The sequence below is a fragment of the Rhipicephalus sanguineus genome, chromosome 1 (genome assembly GCF_013339695.2).
Source record: "Rhipicephalus sanguineus isolate Rsan-2018 chromosome 1, BIME_Rsan_1.4, whole genome shotgun sequence".
NCBI classification, from domain to species: domain Eukaryota; kingdom Metazoa; phylum Arthropoda; class Arachnida; order Ixodida; family Ixodidae; genus Rhipicephalus; species Rhipicephalus sanguineus.
The window spans coordinates 214017858-214031416 of NC_051176.1; the positions used below are offsets into that span (position 1 = coordinate 214017858).

The following is a 13559-nucleotide window of genomic DNA, read 5'->3' on the forward strand; positions in this document are numbered from 1 at the left end:
AATGCACAGGATGGCCTTCGTGACATGTAGTGAGTTATGACGGTAGCGCGTTTAACTCTTTGACCCCATAAAGCACACGAATGATGTATTATTCAGGGTCACTAAAACTCGTTCTTTTTTTTTCATTGTGCTCGCGACGACAAAGAGTACGAAGAAGTTATTGTTGATCTTTTAAAAACACCACCGTGATGAATCGATTTTACGCGAGGTCTCCCTGCTCTAACGCTGGTATCGTATCAAGTAAAGCCAACAAGCCCGACGCACGCCGTTAGCAGCCTACACTCTTAATCAGGTCCTGGTTAAATGCTGGTTATATCCAGGAAACCAGAGAAAAATGTCCGGTTTCCTGGCTATATCTAGAACTTTAAGCGGTACCTGACTAAGAGTGCATAGGCTGAAACACGTGCAGAACAACTAGGTGTGAGATGGCGCTCGTAGCGCTGAAAACAAGAGGTCGTCTGATGCTGAGTTTAACCTGACGATGTTCGGGCAAAGTGCTGTATGGAAACCGACGAAATGCATGTATAGTACAACGATTAAATGGAAGCAACTAACAAGAATGAATGTTTAGGACTGAAGAGATCATTGCCAATATCGTGTTGTTAATGTGTCGACATCTGGACATCGCGCAGCACTGTGCAGAGAGTTAGCGTTTGTTCATCTTGTTATTTCTTCCCTCTTTTAAGCACTGGCGTGGCTCTGTGGCAGAATACTCTTTCCTCTTTATGCTATGGTTGCCTACTGAACCAGTGGCCCTTCGCTTCTCCGTCTTCAGCATCTATCTCTATCCCCTCCTTCCTAATTATTAGGCAGGCATTGTTCATGGATGAGATGGGCAGCGCTACAAATTTCCCAATGACAGCTCTTCTGAAGGCATTGCTCCCCTTCCGATGGCGGCTACCCACCTGCTCGAGCATTTTATCATATAACATCGTATCGTATAACAATAAGAATCAAGAACAAGTCTGCTTCACTAACGCTCCGAAAGATTGGGTTTCGCCAGCACGACGCGGCCTCCTGCGAACACAACGCCGTAGAAGGCGATGATGGCGTCCAAGCTGGTGACGCAGTGGAAGCCCGCCATGTCTCCTGGTCCGAAGCCCAGGCTACGCAGGCCGGCAGCGACGCGGGAGCACAGCTCTTCCAGCTCTCCATAGGTGCATCGCTCGTCCGTGCTATTCTCGATCTGTGGTTGGGACAGAGTTGAGAGAGACTTAACGACGAGAGAAAGGCACCGGCTGATAAGCAGACGCTTATACGCACGATTAATCGACCTTATCTGCCAGAGAAAATCTATAGACTAGCAGGTCACGTGAAAGTCAACATTCATTTTGACCATGATAAGTTTTTGTCGAAGTTGTTAAGCTCACCTGCCGGACCTCGTTTCCTCAGCTTCACAGAGTAACTTATTCGAAGCCAGCGCAACGTTATTCTAGGACCGACGCCGCGATGATTGCCCAAGCAAGAACCTCATTTGTTTCGGTTAAAGAGAATGTAGCGGAGGTGTACGAGCATGTTTTTTCACCTTAACGCTAAAAAAAAAAGAAATCTAATCTGGCCACAGTGCATATGCTGCTTACTATGTAACATTTATTTAAAGATTTCGCGTTCGCGAACATAGAATCCGCCATGGAACTTTCATTGGTGACGCCGTTCCCTCTTCTATGTCAGAAGCGAGAGGCTTAATTCTGCGTGACGCCTTTTATCGAGTTCATGTTTTCCTCTACAAAGCTCGCAGCCGCTTCCGTCAGTATATAATAAAATTGTTGGGGTTTTACGTCCCAGAGCCATGATATGATTGTGAGAGACACCGTAGTGGGGTGCTCCGGAAATTTCGACCACCTGGGGTTCTTTAACGTGCACCTAAGTATAATCACAAGGGCCTCTAGCATTCTGCCTCCATCGAAACGCGGCCGCCGCGGCCGGGATTTGATCCCGCGACCTTCCGGTCGTGCCGCTTCCCTCAGCAAAAAGTTGCATAAGTAAATATGAATAGCCATTTTCGTAGCACTTTCGACCGTTCCGATGCATTATTGTTCGCATAGCGATGTCCTATAATATGCGACGTCGCACATTTATACAAATGTCAGATTTAAACGTAGGTGGTCAAAGTTAATCCGGAGTCCTCCCCTGTGGCGTGCCTCATAATTATATCGTGGTTTTAGCTCGCAAATCTTCAGAAATTAATAATAACCTCCTTCTTCTTCTTCTTCTTCTTATGATTTTTATTATTATTATTTATACATATGAATTAGAATAGTACACCTGTAGAGCTTTGCGGCGTTAGGTTCTCGTCACGGCTCTTGTGCCATACGCTAACCATTCCTTGGGTTTGCGCTCCGACTCCTCATTGTCGAAAATAGGGTGCGTACCGCAGCCGCCCCCAAAGCTCATTTGATCTCGTGAATATTCGAGCGTGAGTATTTCGTTTCGGTTTAGTGAGAACAAATCCGATTCGAAAGCATCTACGGCGCGTTTACGCAAACCGAATGAACCTGACAAACGCAAGGTCTGGGTATAACCTATTCTAAAATTCTGTAATGTTCGGTGAACTTCTTGAACGCCAAGAGCGGCATGACACGTTACGCGATATAGACCTTCAAAGCTGATACAGCGTTTTCGTACGCAGCGCGCATGCCGAAACCGAACGTCGTCATTCTGACGACGCTTAAAGGTAAAGGTATTTACGCGGGGCGCATAACGACGGGAAAAATACACGCTGCTACGGATTGTTTTCCAACGATATCGTAAGGGAGTGCGGAGGGCAACGTTACGTTCCTTGGTTGCCTTATCAAAGCTGATATCCAATGTTTTCCCTTTGAACAGGCTGAAAGGGAGCGTCGCTATAAGTCTCCTGGGTCGCAATGGTGAATCACTGCAGGAAACCCGCATTGGAATGTGTCCACGACCAATTAAGCGGGGACGCATGTATTCCGCCCTATTCGCCCTTGCCTTGCCAGCGCGCTGATTACATATGAAGGCTTTTCATATTGACACCATGCATACACCTTATAATGATAACAATATATCCACTCCTCAAAACATCGTGCCATGTCGTGGGGGCGCTTCAAGCTACTTCCGTTACTGTGCTGCCGTAATGGCTCAGTGGTTATGGCGCTCTTGGAGTAATCCTGAGGTTCCAGGTTCGATTCCGAGCAGTATACGACGATGTAGGCGAAATCGTCGTGTACCGACTGAGCTCGGATTTCGCGGTGAATAATCTGAGGTGCTGAAAATAGACTGAGGTCTTTCACTGCGCTGTTGTGTGCCAGCTGACACATCCTCGCAGCTGACAGCGCTTGTTGTTTGTGTCGCTTTTTCTGAACTCTTAGTTTATTTGTGCGCTGTGCTAGTTCGAGGGGAATAATATGACAGTCACTGTGGCAAGGATTTGTTCACAAAACGAAGAAGAGGAAGGGCCAACATACGTTGACCTCGATGTCACTGAGGCCAATCACATAACACCGGATATATATTAAGGCACATGCCAGCTGTCCGCGTGGAGGTTCATTGCATTGCATAAATTGTCAGACTGGGATCGCTGCGCTAATGTCAGCGGGGCTACGCTCACATTATAGCATATGCTTGCATTATATAGGAAATTAATATGGGAATAAAAAAGCGTATATATGGCGTGTTCGCCTTGACATACATGAATTTGCACGTCAGGTAAACGACAGGGCTTGCTTGTTACCGGCGTGCAAAAGGCGCGTCACTGCAAAGCTCAAGCACCGGGTTGGCGTTTCTATAGAACCGGCGCTTTTAAAGCGGATAGCTGTTAGTTGTTCGGTAGACAGTTTCCGGATACTCCGCACGTGCTTAAAGAATGTCCTCGGGCGTCGAGCCAGCTGCGGTCTGCTTACAGAGAAATCAGATCACATGCGCACGCTTCTAGCGGCATCATTTGCCAAAGTTTATTGCAAAAGTTCTCTGGAGGAAAAGAAAAGAAGCTTGTATGAATGGCAACTGTGAATTTATGGCAGCACACGAGAACACTACAAGCTTAGCTCTAAAAAAGTGTTGGTGCAGTAAAATGTATAGGTTAAACACGCAAGAATACACACAAATATTGCATATGGTTGTGGTATAAAATTAAATGGTAAGCAGCAGCACATGTAGAAATTTATGATTGAATTCTTCAGTTGCCTGGAACTGAACATACAAAAAATGCTCAGTTTCAAGCTACTTCTGGTACCAGAATCATATTATACTACATGACGTGTCATCTTCTTGCTCTCTACGGCGATATACAGTCGCGCTCAAAATAAGCTACAACACGGTGTCAGTCGGTCGACATGGCACCAAAACTACGCGGTCGGGCCGACATAAAATACATGGTGAGCTAGGCAGATTTCCGGTTACTGGCATTTTGTAAACGAGTTCAGCCTTTGCTTGTTTGGGCACGGGCACCGTGAGCAACACATACTGAGGGCGACTGTTTATAGCCATGTACCGTCGCGTTCAGAGAATGTAATCGGGCTTCTGGGTGTCGAGATAAGCAAGTGGTGCGCGCTCACCAGTGCTGTCCGGTCGGCGAACTCCTTCCATGCTTTCCGCAAGCACGTGGGGAAGTCACAGTCGGGAATCAGAGGTTGCGGAGCAGCGGATCGCACCACATTATCCTCTATCACTGTGGTTGGACCACGAGGGGCCTGCTGGGAGGCCTTTTTTTCTTGTGGGTCAGTCATGCTGATGTTCCTGCAGTTGGAGGTATGCGGCGTGTAGCATAACTAGGGCCCAGATATAGTACAGCGTTCAGTGAGCCCGACATGATACAGCGTTTGGCAATAATCAAGAGATGGGTGGGCGGAGTCCTCAGAAATGGAAATAGACATGGTGATATCAAGGCCATTCGTAACGATGTCCGTTCGGGTTTCTCAGCTTTCAGTACACTCTCCAACTGTATGCCGAGTGTGTTAGCATTCTTTCTCGCATTACACGAACCTTTAACTACATACTATTTCATATTTGTTTAAGCCTCGGCGAAAGAGTCTAAGCGAAGTGTATGCTGGTTGATTACGTATGCGAAAAATGATGACGTTAATTTTTTCCGCTAACAGGAATGCTACTTCAAGCAGCTGACAACGCGTCACCGAAAGGCACTAGAACTTATTGGGACAAAAGGGAATATGCATAAAATACAGAAGACAGCGGCAGTTGAAAATTGCAGAGAGGCACTTCTACCTATAGGAGGATTAATCTAAAGCGGCGCAGCTAAACAGTTTCAGGAATACGCTTGCATCGCGCTTATTGCGAACTTTTTGGTTTGTGGCTCACTAAAAATAAATCTATTACAGTAGAGTAATTAAAATAGGTGCTCACAGGCTTGTCACACGAAAGGGCCCGGTTCTACGCTAATTATCAGAGGTGTGCAAATAGTGAATTTTAGAACCGAATCGAATACGAGTCGAATAGTGACGACACCGAATCGAATATGAATAGGACACTATTCGAATAGTTTTCAATCAGTAAGGCAACCACTGTCAAAACAGCCCTAGAGTTTCACAGCATTTTATTTGAAACAACCATTCACAAACTTTAAGAAAGGAACATTACGATTACTTTCAAGCTTTAACAGACAAAACATACCCACTTACGTAATCTGAGGTGAGCTCGTATACAGCAGCGACTAGAGCTTTCGAGGTATTTTGTAAGTGCGCGGCTGTGGTGACGACAGGATTCAAAGTGGAACTTTGTCAACAGCTGTTAAATAATACTGTACCATAAATATCAAACTGCCAGCTGAACACCGCACATAAAAGCTATGTAATGAAACAGAAAAAAAGCCAGGCCTGCGCGGAAAGCTCAGCACAGTCACAGCAAAAGCTCGAACAGCGACATTTCCTTTCTTTTTATTATTTCCTTCCCTGTCTTCTTTAGTCTGTCAATCCCATTCGCCATCCCTACACAGAGTAGTAGCATGCCAGCGGTATACTGACGCCGGCAAAAATCTCTGTTTTTTTAATCTCTCTGTCTCTCTAGAGCCCATTATAAACTCTCTTGTGGCTACTAATACAACTACACTAGCAACGTACCCACTACGCCACAAATCATAATTTTTGTGAAGTTGGGAAGCCCCCACCACGACATTAGTCGTCATTCTGCGGAGGAGCGAGGTACCATCTGTAAGGCATTATGTGCAGTTTCTTGATGCGACGGCTGATGACGATGAAGAATTATGACTGAGCCTTTTGTAATGGGTGGGAAGCTTTAAAGAACCCACTAGTTACGTAATTTGCATTGTGTGACGCCCGGTCGTTATTTCACTCCCCCACCACGCTTTATAACATACGCTAACGTGAGAAAGAGATAGAGAGAGGGAATTAACTTTATTGAGACCCGGAGGAAATAGATCATGGGAGCCTTATGGGCTTCCCTGGCAAACAATAGAAGTGCACTTGGAAGGAACTCACTACGCCATAAATCATAAATTTTGTGAAGTAAGGAAGCAGCCACTACGCAATTTTTCGTCATTCTGAGCAGAACCGTGGTACCTGCTAAACACCTGTAAGGCATTACGTGCACTTTGTTGATGCTGTGGCTAACGACGATGAAAAATTATGGCAGAGCCCTTTGTAATGGGTTGGAAGCATTCAACAACCCACTCGTTGCGCAATTCGCATTGTGTGACGCCTGGTTACAGAATTCGCGTTGTGTGACACTTGGTTGTTATTAAAGACGATAGTCTTTCTTGGGGAACTTAAACGCAGAAATTTTGGTCTGTCTTTCTGTTTGTCGGCACGTCACCCGATTCAGCCACCCGGCCAAAGTTGAACCACTTGCTTACCGCCCACCCATCTTGAACTGGTACGGCTGTTCATACTTGTGAACGTTGTCGATCAAAAAGTAAATATTACGCATATCTGAGGCGCAACATCATTAGGTAAGTATTAGGTGGTGTGTTCCTTTAATAGAAAATACATAGATACGAAATTTTTAAAGACCCTAGTTTCTTAAGCTGCGCTTAAATGCGACTGCGTTGAAACTTGTCTTCCTCCGTGCCCTCTGCACAAGCTCATGTTGTGTTTCAGTTTCGGTTCAGTATTGCATTGTACGAATGACTGGGGGCGCCGCTTTGGCATTCCTGTTTTACCCAGGCGACGTGTAAATAAGAGAGTTTGTGGAGAGTACTCGTTCAGTGCGGACGTTTCTTCTCCTTCAGCGCATCGCGCCAAACAGCGTGTTCGGGCTGGCCGGCGTCCCCACCGGTCGCGTTGGTCACCGCCGGTCTTCGCCTGCCGCTGCGCCGGGACTACCAGCCCGCAACACAGCACTCATGTTTCCCGACGTATTGCCAGATGGCGTCCATACCTCACGCAGCGCCTCTTCTATCGTCTTTAGACGACATTTGCAGCGAAGCGCGCAGATACGCGGCCAAATTTTTTACTCGTCTACCACGCTACATTACATATGTTAATGCGGTTCCTTCCCGACATGAAGCCTGTATAGGGTCTTTTTGCAAAGCAGGTTCAAGCACCGGCATGGCTCTAAGGTAGGACGCTGGGCTCCCATGCAGAGGGCTCAGGTTCGAACCTCGTTCCATCCTGGAAATTTTTTTCTTATTTCGTTTTTTTTTTTCTTATTTTGAGCGATAGTGGTTACGGACGGCGGCGGCGGCGGCGGTGTACAACTACGGCGCCAAAAACGGCCCTTGTTGTGATCTCATCACTGCTTTCGCTGTAAAAAAGAACAAGCGAACACAGCTTTGCCATGAAAGTTATGGCGGCTGCCGAAGCTGAAACGCACGTACACGACCACGTGCTAAGCAGCAGAACGCAATAACGACGTACATCGCGACGGGAACTAAACAAGAGAAGACTGGTTGTTCCTATCGTTCATTTGAAGATAGTTTATCTAATTGATATCTGAGGCAAGGAATGTATACAGACGGAGCAAGACACACTAATAGATACATTGTATATATTGTAAGCACTTTTTTAACGTAGACAGACTGAACCGTATACGCATGAGGGACGTATCCAAGATTTAATTTCGAATGTAAAGGGAAGGGGGGAGGGAGGGGGGGGGGGTTCTGACCCCTTTAAATAATGGCTGCCCCAGCTAACTCTAGCCAGAGTTTAAAAATATGCGATACACTTTATGACGACTCGACCAAATGCATGTTTCTGACTATTGCATTGAGTAAGTCACACTGTTTTTGTGTTCTGCTCAACTGCTTAATTAGGCAATATTAATGAACTAACTTATAAGTGAACGAAGCTGGGCAAAAAGTTGAAATGAGAAAATTGTAGATACGTTTGCTGAACGTCCGATGCGACAGTTTCTAACTTTTTATCTATTACGTATTAGTTTTTTTCTGCTTCCTGCAGATGCCCGCCAAATATAGTAAAATACCACGTGACATGCGCACTTGCGCGCCGTAATTGCAGTGCTCCCTAACGTTCCGCCTGCAAACGACCGTCTCATTCGGCCACGTGTACTGCCACTTAAAGGGCGACAGGACAGCGACGATGGTGGTGCCATGACGAACCTCTCTCTTGCGGCAGCGCAAGCGATAACCGCCGTGTCTGCTTATCGCTGTCATGAACCGCCTCGAGGGAACCGTATGACTTGTATACGCGGGACATTAGGGAGCGCTGCAATTAAGGTACGCAAGCGGGCATGTCACGTGCTTTTTCTTTTCCTTTTTTTTTTTCGCGGGTACCCGCAGTAAGCATGAAAATACTCATACTTAATAGATTGAAAGTGCGTTGGCATATTTTTAAATTCTGGCTAGAGTTAGCTGGTGCACCCTGTATATGTTCGTGAGTGTGTTTGTATGCGTGCTTTTATACAAACTACAAAGCACACACAAACTATAACCCCTCCCCCCCCCCCCCCCCTCCTAGCTCCCGCGCCTCACTAGGTACACAGTATACATTTATTAGATTGAAGCGAACGCTAAAACAGTTCTACTACCCGCGGACGTTGCCGTTTCTCCTTTATTTTGCTGCAGAGGGAGCAAGCTACGCAGCAGTTGCATATATCTAGAAATCTTCACCCATTAAGCAGGAGCTTGCTTTTCAGGCAACCCTTTCAATATCACTTAAAGTAGGCAGGCGGCATTTTAAACGTACGCCGCCCGAGTACCTTCCTTTTTTTTTGTCGTCTGTAGCTGCCTTCCCCACCACCTTCTGCAGCTCCTTGGCGGACATTTAAACGTAAGCCGCCCGGTTTTTCTCCCCGCCTGTAGTTCCCTTCCTCACCACCTTCTGCAGCTCTTTGTGATGGCTGCACTCGCCCTCTCGCTTGGTTGTACCCGCCCCCCCCCCCCTTTTTTTCCCCTTTTTTTCTTTCTTTGCAGCTACCTTTAACTCTGACATGGCAGACCCGAACGTGTTTGCAAACTCTCTTGAAATGTGGCAAGGGCTTTACTCCTCTGCTTTCGAGTTTCTCTCTTTCCAGGCATCAATTACCAACAGCAACAGACGCGCCGCCGCTGGACATGGCGTCATCACTAACCCCATAAAACTAACACGCCAGGGATGACAAGGCGCCTTTGACAAAGATAGGTCCCCTATCGAAACGTCGGCCAGCCTGATCTGAGGCACTTTCTCCTGTTTTGAAATCTATAACGTGTATCCATCCGTCGGCTCCCTTCTTGATCTTGCACACGAAGAGGGTTACACGTCGGAACGTAATGATGGGCTTGCGCGTGCTCTAACGACGACATACGGCGTTCAACAGTTGCTTGACGCATTTCACGCCACCTGCACCGTATAGCGCACTTGCGTGAGATGAGCATCACGGCACTAGAGAATATTCTGTGCGCAATGAGGACACATTTATAATAGCCACGTATATCGACGTACACTCTAAGAAGAAAAAAAAAAGAGTCGTTTGGCTCTTTTTTCGTGAGACCTTCCTTGCCACTTATTTGACTCTCTTTAAAGGGACACGTGAACTCTCTTTGGAGATCACTATACTGTCGTCGGAGAGTCGCGGGACTACAGAGGGAGTTAACGTGACTCTTTAAAGAAAGTCACATAAGTGGCAAGGAAGGTCTCACGAAAAAAGAGCCAAACGACTCTTTTTTTTTTTTCTTCTTAGAGTGTACGTCGATATACGTGGCTATTATAAATGTGTTCTCATTGCGCACAGAATATTCGGTCTTTCTACGTGTCAATATTCTCTATATACGTGTCAAGTCAGGGCTCACCAAAAAGAGTGACACATACTCCTTTGTTTTCTTAGAGTGTAGTTACACGCGAAAAACCAGGGACGCTTTACCACAATGCTGGAATAGAGAGCTTTCTTGACAAGCCAAGGACGCCCTGGTCAAGCCTTAAACGTGTGGCAGTCATGAATGACCCCGATGGCAACTTTTGATATTAAAGCTTCTGAGGAGAAGACAAGCAAATGATACCTCACCTGTCCAAGCTCACGTCCTTCCTACTTTCACTGTTCTGTGAACGGCCTCGATTGAAGTACCCTGGGTTATACACCGGCTGCCACAGCAGTCGTAAGAGTGTGGCGAGATAAGAGCACCAATACGGGAACTCTCGTTCGCGGACTCAGTGATGAACGCGCCCGATAATAAATCAGCAGTCTACGGAAGCGCGCTCATGACGTTTCGTCAGTAAAGCACAATGCACTCCCTCGTGTTCAGTCTTTCGCTGAGCGGATGCAGTTGGCAGCGCCGGCGCCTGCGACAAGTATTGTTTGCTTAGTGATATGTCTACAACAATCGAGGACCTCCTCCCGTCGTCACATGGCCCTGGTGTAGCCACCTTGAGGTGGCTGCGCCGTTTCTCCTCCGCAGCTGGCTTAAGTGCTGTTTTCGAACAACATCCGCGGAGCCTGTCGGATCAACGAACTTACAGTTTACAGTTAGTTCAACTTTACCGAGGCGCAGCATTAACATTATGCTTGTATTTGATTATTCCTGATCATGCCAGAAAAATAATATTCACAAATAATAAAAGAAGTTAATTGATAACAGAAAGGTGTTTCTTTGAAATATGAACACATATGAATAGTTAATCATAATTAACAGGGTTTTACGTGCCAAAACCATGGCTTGATTATGAGGCACGCCGTAGTAGGGGACTCCGGATTAATTTTGAACACATGGGGTTCTTCAACGTGCACCTAAATCTAAGCGCATGGGAGTTCTTTGCCTTGCGCCCTCACGGAAATACGGCTGCCGTGGCCGGGAATCGAACCCGCCCCCTCGTCTTGGCAGCGCGACCCACTGAGCTACCATGGCGGGTCCAAATGGGAATAGACGTGTAAGGAAGATTCTTCGTATGTCATTGGTAAGGGACGCATTCTTGATTCCAATGTGGCAGCTCTGGAAACGACGTATGAGTGAGGGCATAAAAAAAAAAAAAACTAAGAGAAAGGATATTGCATTATCTGACACGACCACTCTTGGTCTATAGATCGGTGAGAACAAATGCTGTGCTGCACTCAACATTAGTGAAATAAGAAAAAGTATAACCCTGCAGTGCGTCCTCATTGCGAAACCTGGTTCACCATGCAATATTAAGATGTTCTTACGCGTTACCTTGCGGATCAGGTCGACTTTCACATCAGTTATATCGTTAATGCAATTTTAGTTACAAGTACTGGTGGAAGGCCCTGACGTTGTGGTCTGTATTGCGTCTGGCGGGAAGCCGACGCGCAGTTTAGCCTTAGTTTTCCTCCTGTAGTAGTTTACCATAACTAATGCATAATATCAAAATAGCAGTTCATCGAAAATAGCAATTATGGAGGTTTTCGGGTCCATCAAGATTTTAACGTTTATCCATCGCCAACTTTACGTATACTCATGCAAGTTTTGGAGTTTTTTCACTGCAAGACTCAATAACGATACTGGAACACAAACACCAACTCCGGCATATGATCAGCGTGCGATGTCTACGCAGCGATGTCATGAGGGCGATGTCATGAGGCTATACGTATGATGATTGTCGAAAGAATCCTGATGGCACATGTGCGCCGCATATCTAGGTATACATTGAGCATTTTGCCCTCGCATGGAGGAGGGGAGAACGAGCACAGAGAGAAAGGAATAGAGATAGAGAGAATGAGATAGAAAGACACAAACACAAAAAAGAGATAAAAGAAAGAGCCAGCATAGCTATATAGTATAGCAAGGGGTGGGAAAGCGAGGTTAGAGGGTAAAAGCCTTCAAGACAGGGTTCACACCAGCTGTGCTGTGGCCCAGCCTTTCGCGACTTAGCGCAAGCTGCGCTAATTTTTTTGCCGAGGAAAATGGGGAAAGTCATTCCATGACTTTAGAGAACGTGCTTTCAAGAAACCGAGAGCTTCTAACCACCGTTAAATCTGTAGCTAAGTGGGAAAGCGAGGTTAGAGGGTAAAAGCCTCCAAGACAGGGTTCACACCAGCTGTGCTGTGGCCCAGCCTTGCGCGACTTAGCGCAAGCTGCGCTAATTTTTTGCCGAGGAAAATGGGAAAGTCATTCCCATGACTTTAGAGAACGTGCTTTCAAGAAACCGAGAGCTTCTAACCACCGTTAATCTGTAGCTAAGTGGGAAAGCGAGGTTAGAGGGTAAAAGCTTCAAGACAGGGTTCACACCAGCTGTGCTGTGGCCCAGCCTTGCGCGACTTAGCGCAAGCTGCGCTAATTTTTTTGCCGAGGAAAATGGGAAAGTCATTCCCATGACTTAGAGAACGTGCTTTCAAGAAACCGAGAGCTTCTAACCACCGTTAAATCTGTAGCTAAGTGGGAAAGCGAGGTTAGAGGGTAAAAGCCTCCAAGACAGGGTTCACACCAGCTGTGCTGTGGCCCAGCCTTGCGCGACTTAGCGCAAGCTGCGCTAATTTTTTTGCCGAGGAAAATGGGAAAGTCATTCCCATGACTTTAGAGAACGTGCTTTCAAGAAACCGAGAGCTTCTAACCACCGTTAAATCTGTAGCTAAGTGGGAAAGCGAGGTTAGAGGGTAAAAGCCTTCAAGACAGGGTTCACACCAGCTGTGCTGTGGCCCAGCCTTGCGCGACTTAGCGCAAGCTGCGCTAATTTTTTTGCCGAGGAAAATGGGAAAGTCATTCCCATGACTTTAGAGAACGTGCTTTCAAGAAACCGAGAGCTTCTAACCACCGTTAAATCTGTAGCTAAGTGGGGAAAGCGAGGTTAGAGGGTAAAAGCCTCAAGACAGGGTTCACACCAGCTGTGCTGTGGCCCAGCCTTGCGCGACTTAGCGCAAGCTGCGCTAATTTTTTTGCCGAGGAAAATGGGAAAGTCATTCCCATGACTTTAGAGAACGTGCTTTCAAGAAACCGAGAGCTTCTAACCACCGTTAAATCTGTAGCTAAGTGGGAAAGCGAGGTTAGAGGGTAAAGCCTTCAAGACAGGGTTCACACCAGCTGTGCTGTGGCCCAGCCTTGCGCGACTTAGCGCAAGCTGCGCTAATTTTTTTGCCGAGGAAAATGGGAAAGTCATTCCCATGACTTTAGAGAACGTGCTTTCAAGAAACCGAGAGCTTCTAACCACCGTTAAATCTGTAGCTAAGTGGGAAAGCGAGGTTAGAGGGTAAAGCCTCCAAGACAGGGTTCACACCAGCTGTGCTGTGGCCCAGCCTTGCGCGACTTA

The 13559-nt window shown here is 46.6% G+C and overlaps 1 protein-coding gene across 1 annotated transcript; it reads right to left on the reverse strand.

The window, feature by feature from the left end:
• Positions 1–954: 954 nt before the first annotated feature.
• Positions 955–10617, reverse strand: LOC119407219 (medium/long-chain-fatty-acid--CoA/3-oxocholest-4-en-26-oate--CoA ligase). The gene is made up of 3 exons (XM_037674101.2): positions 10372–10617; positions 4518–4698; positions 955–1186 (listed from the first exon to the last, which is right to left on the reverse strand). The coding sequence occupies exons 2-3, from the start codon at positions 4686–4688 to the stop codon at positions 974–976; spliced, it is 384 nt and encodes a 127-aa protein (XP_037530029.1). The 5' UTR covers positions 4689–4698; positions 10372–10617; the 3' UTR covers positions 955–973.
• Between the last annotated feature and the right edge of the window lie 2942 nt (positions 10618–13559).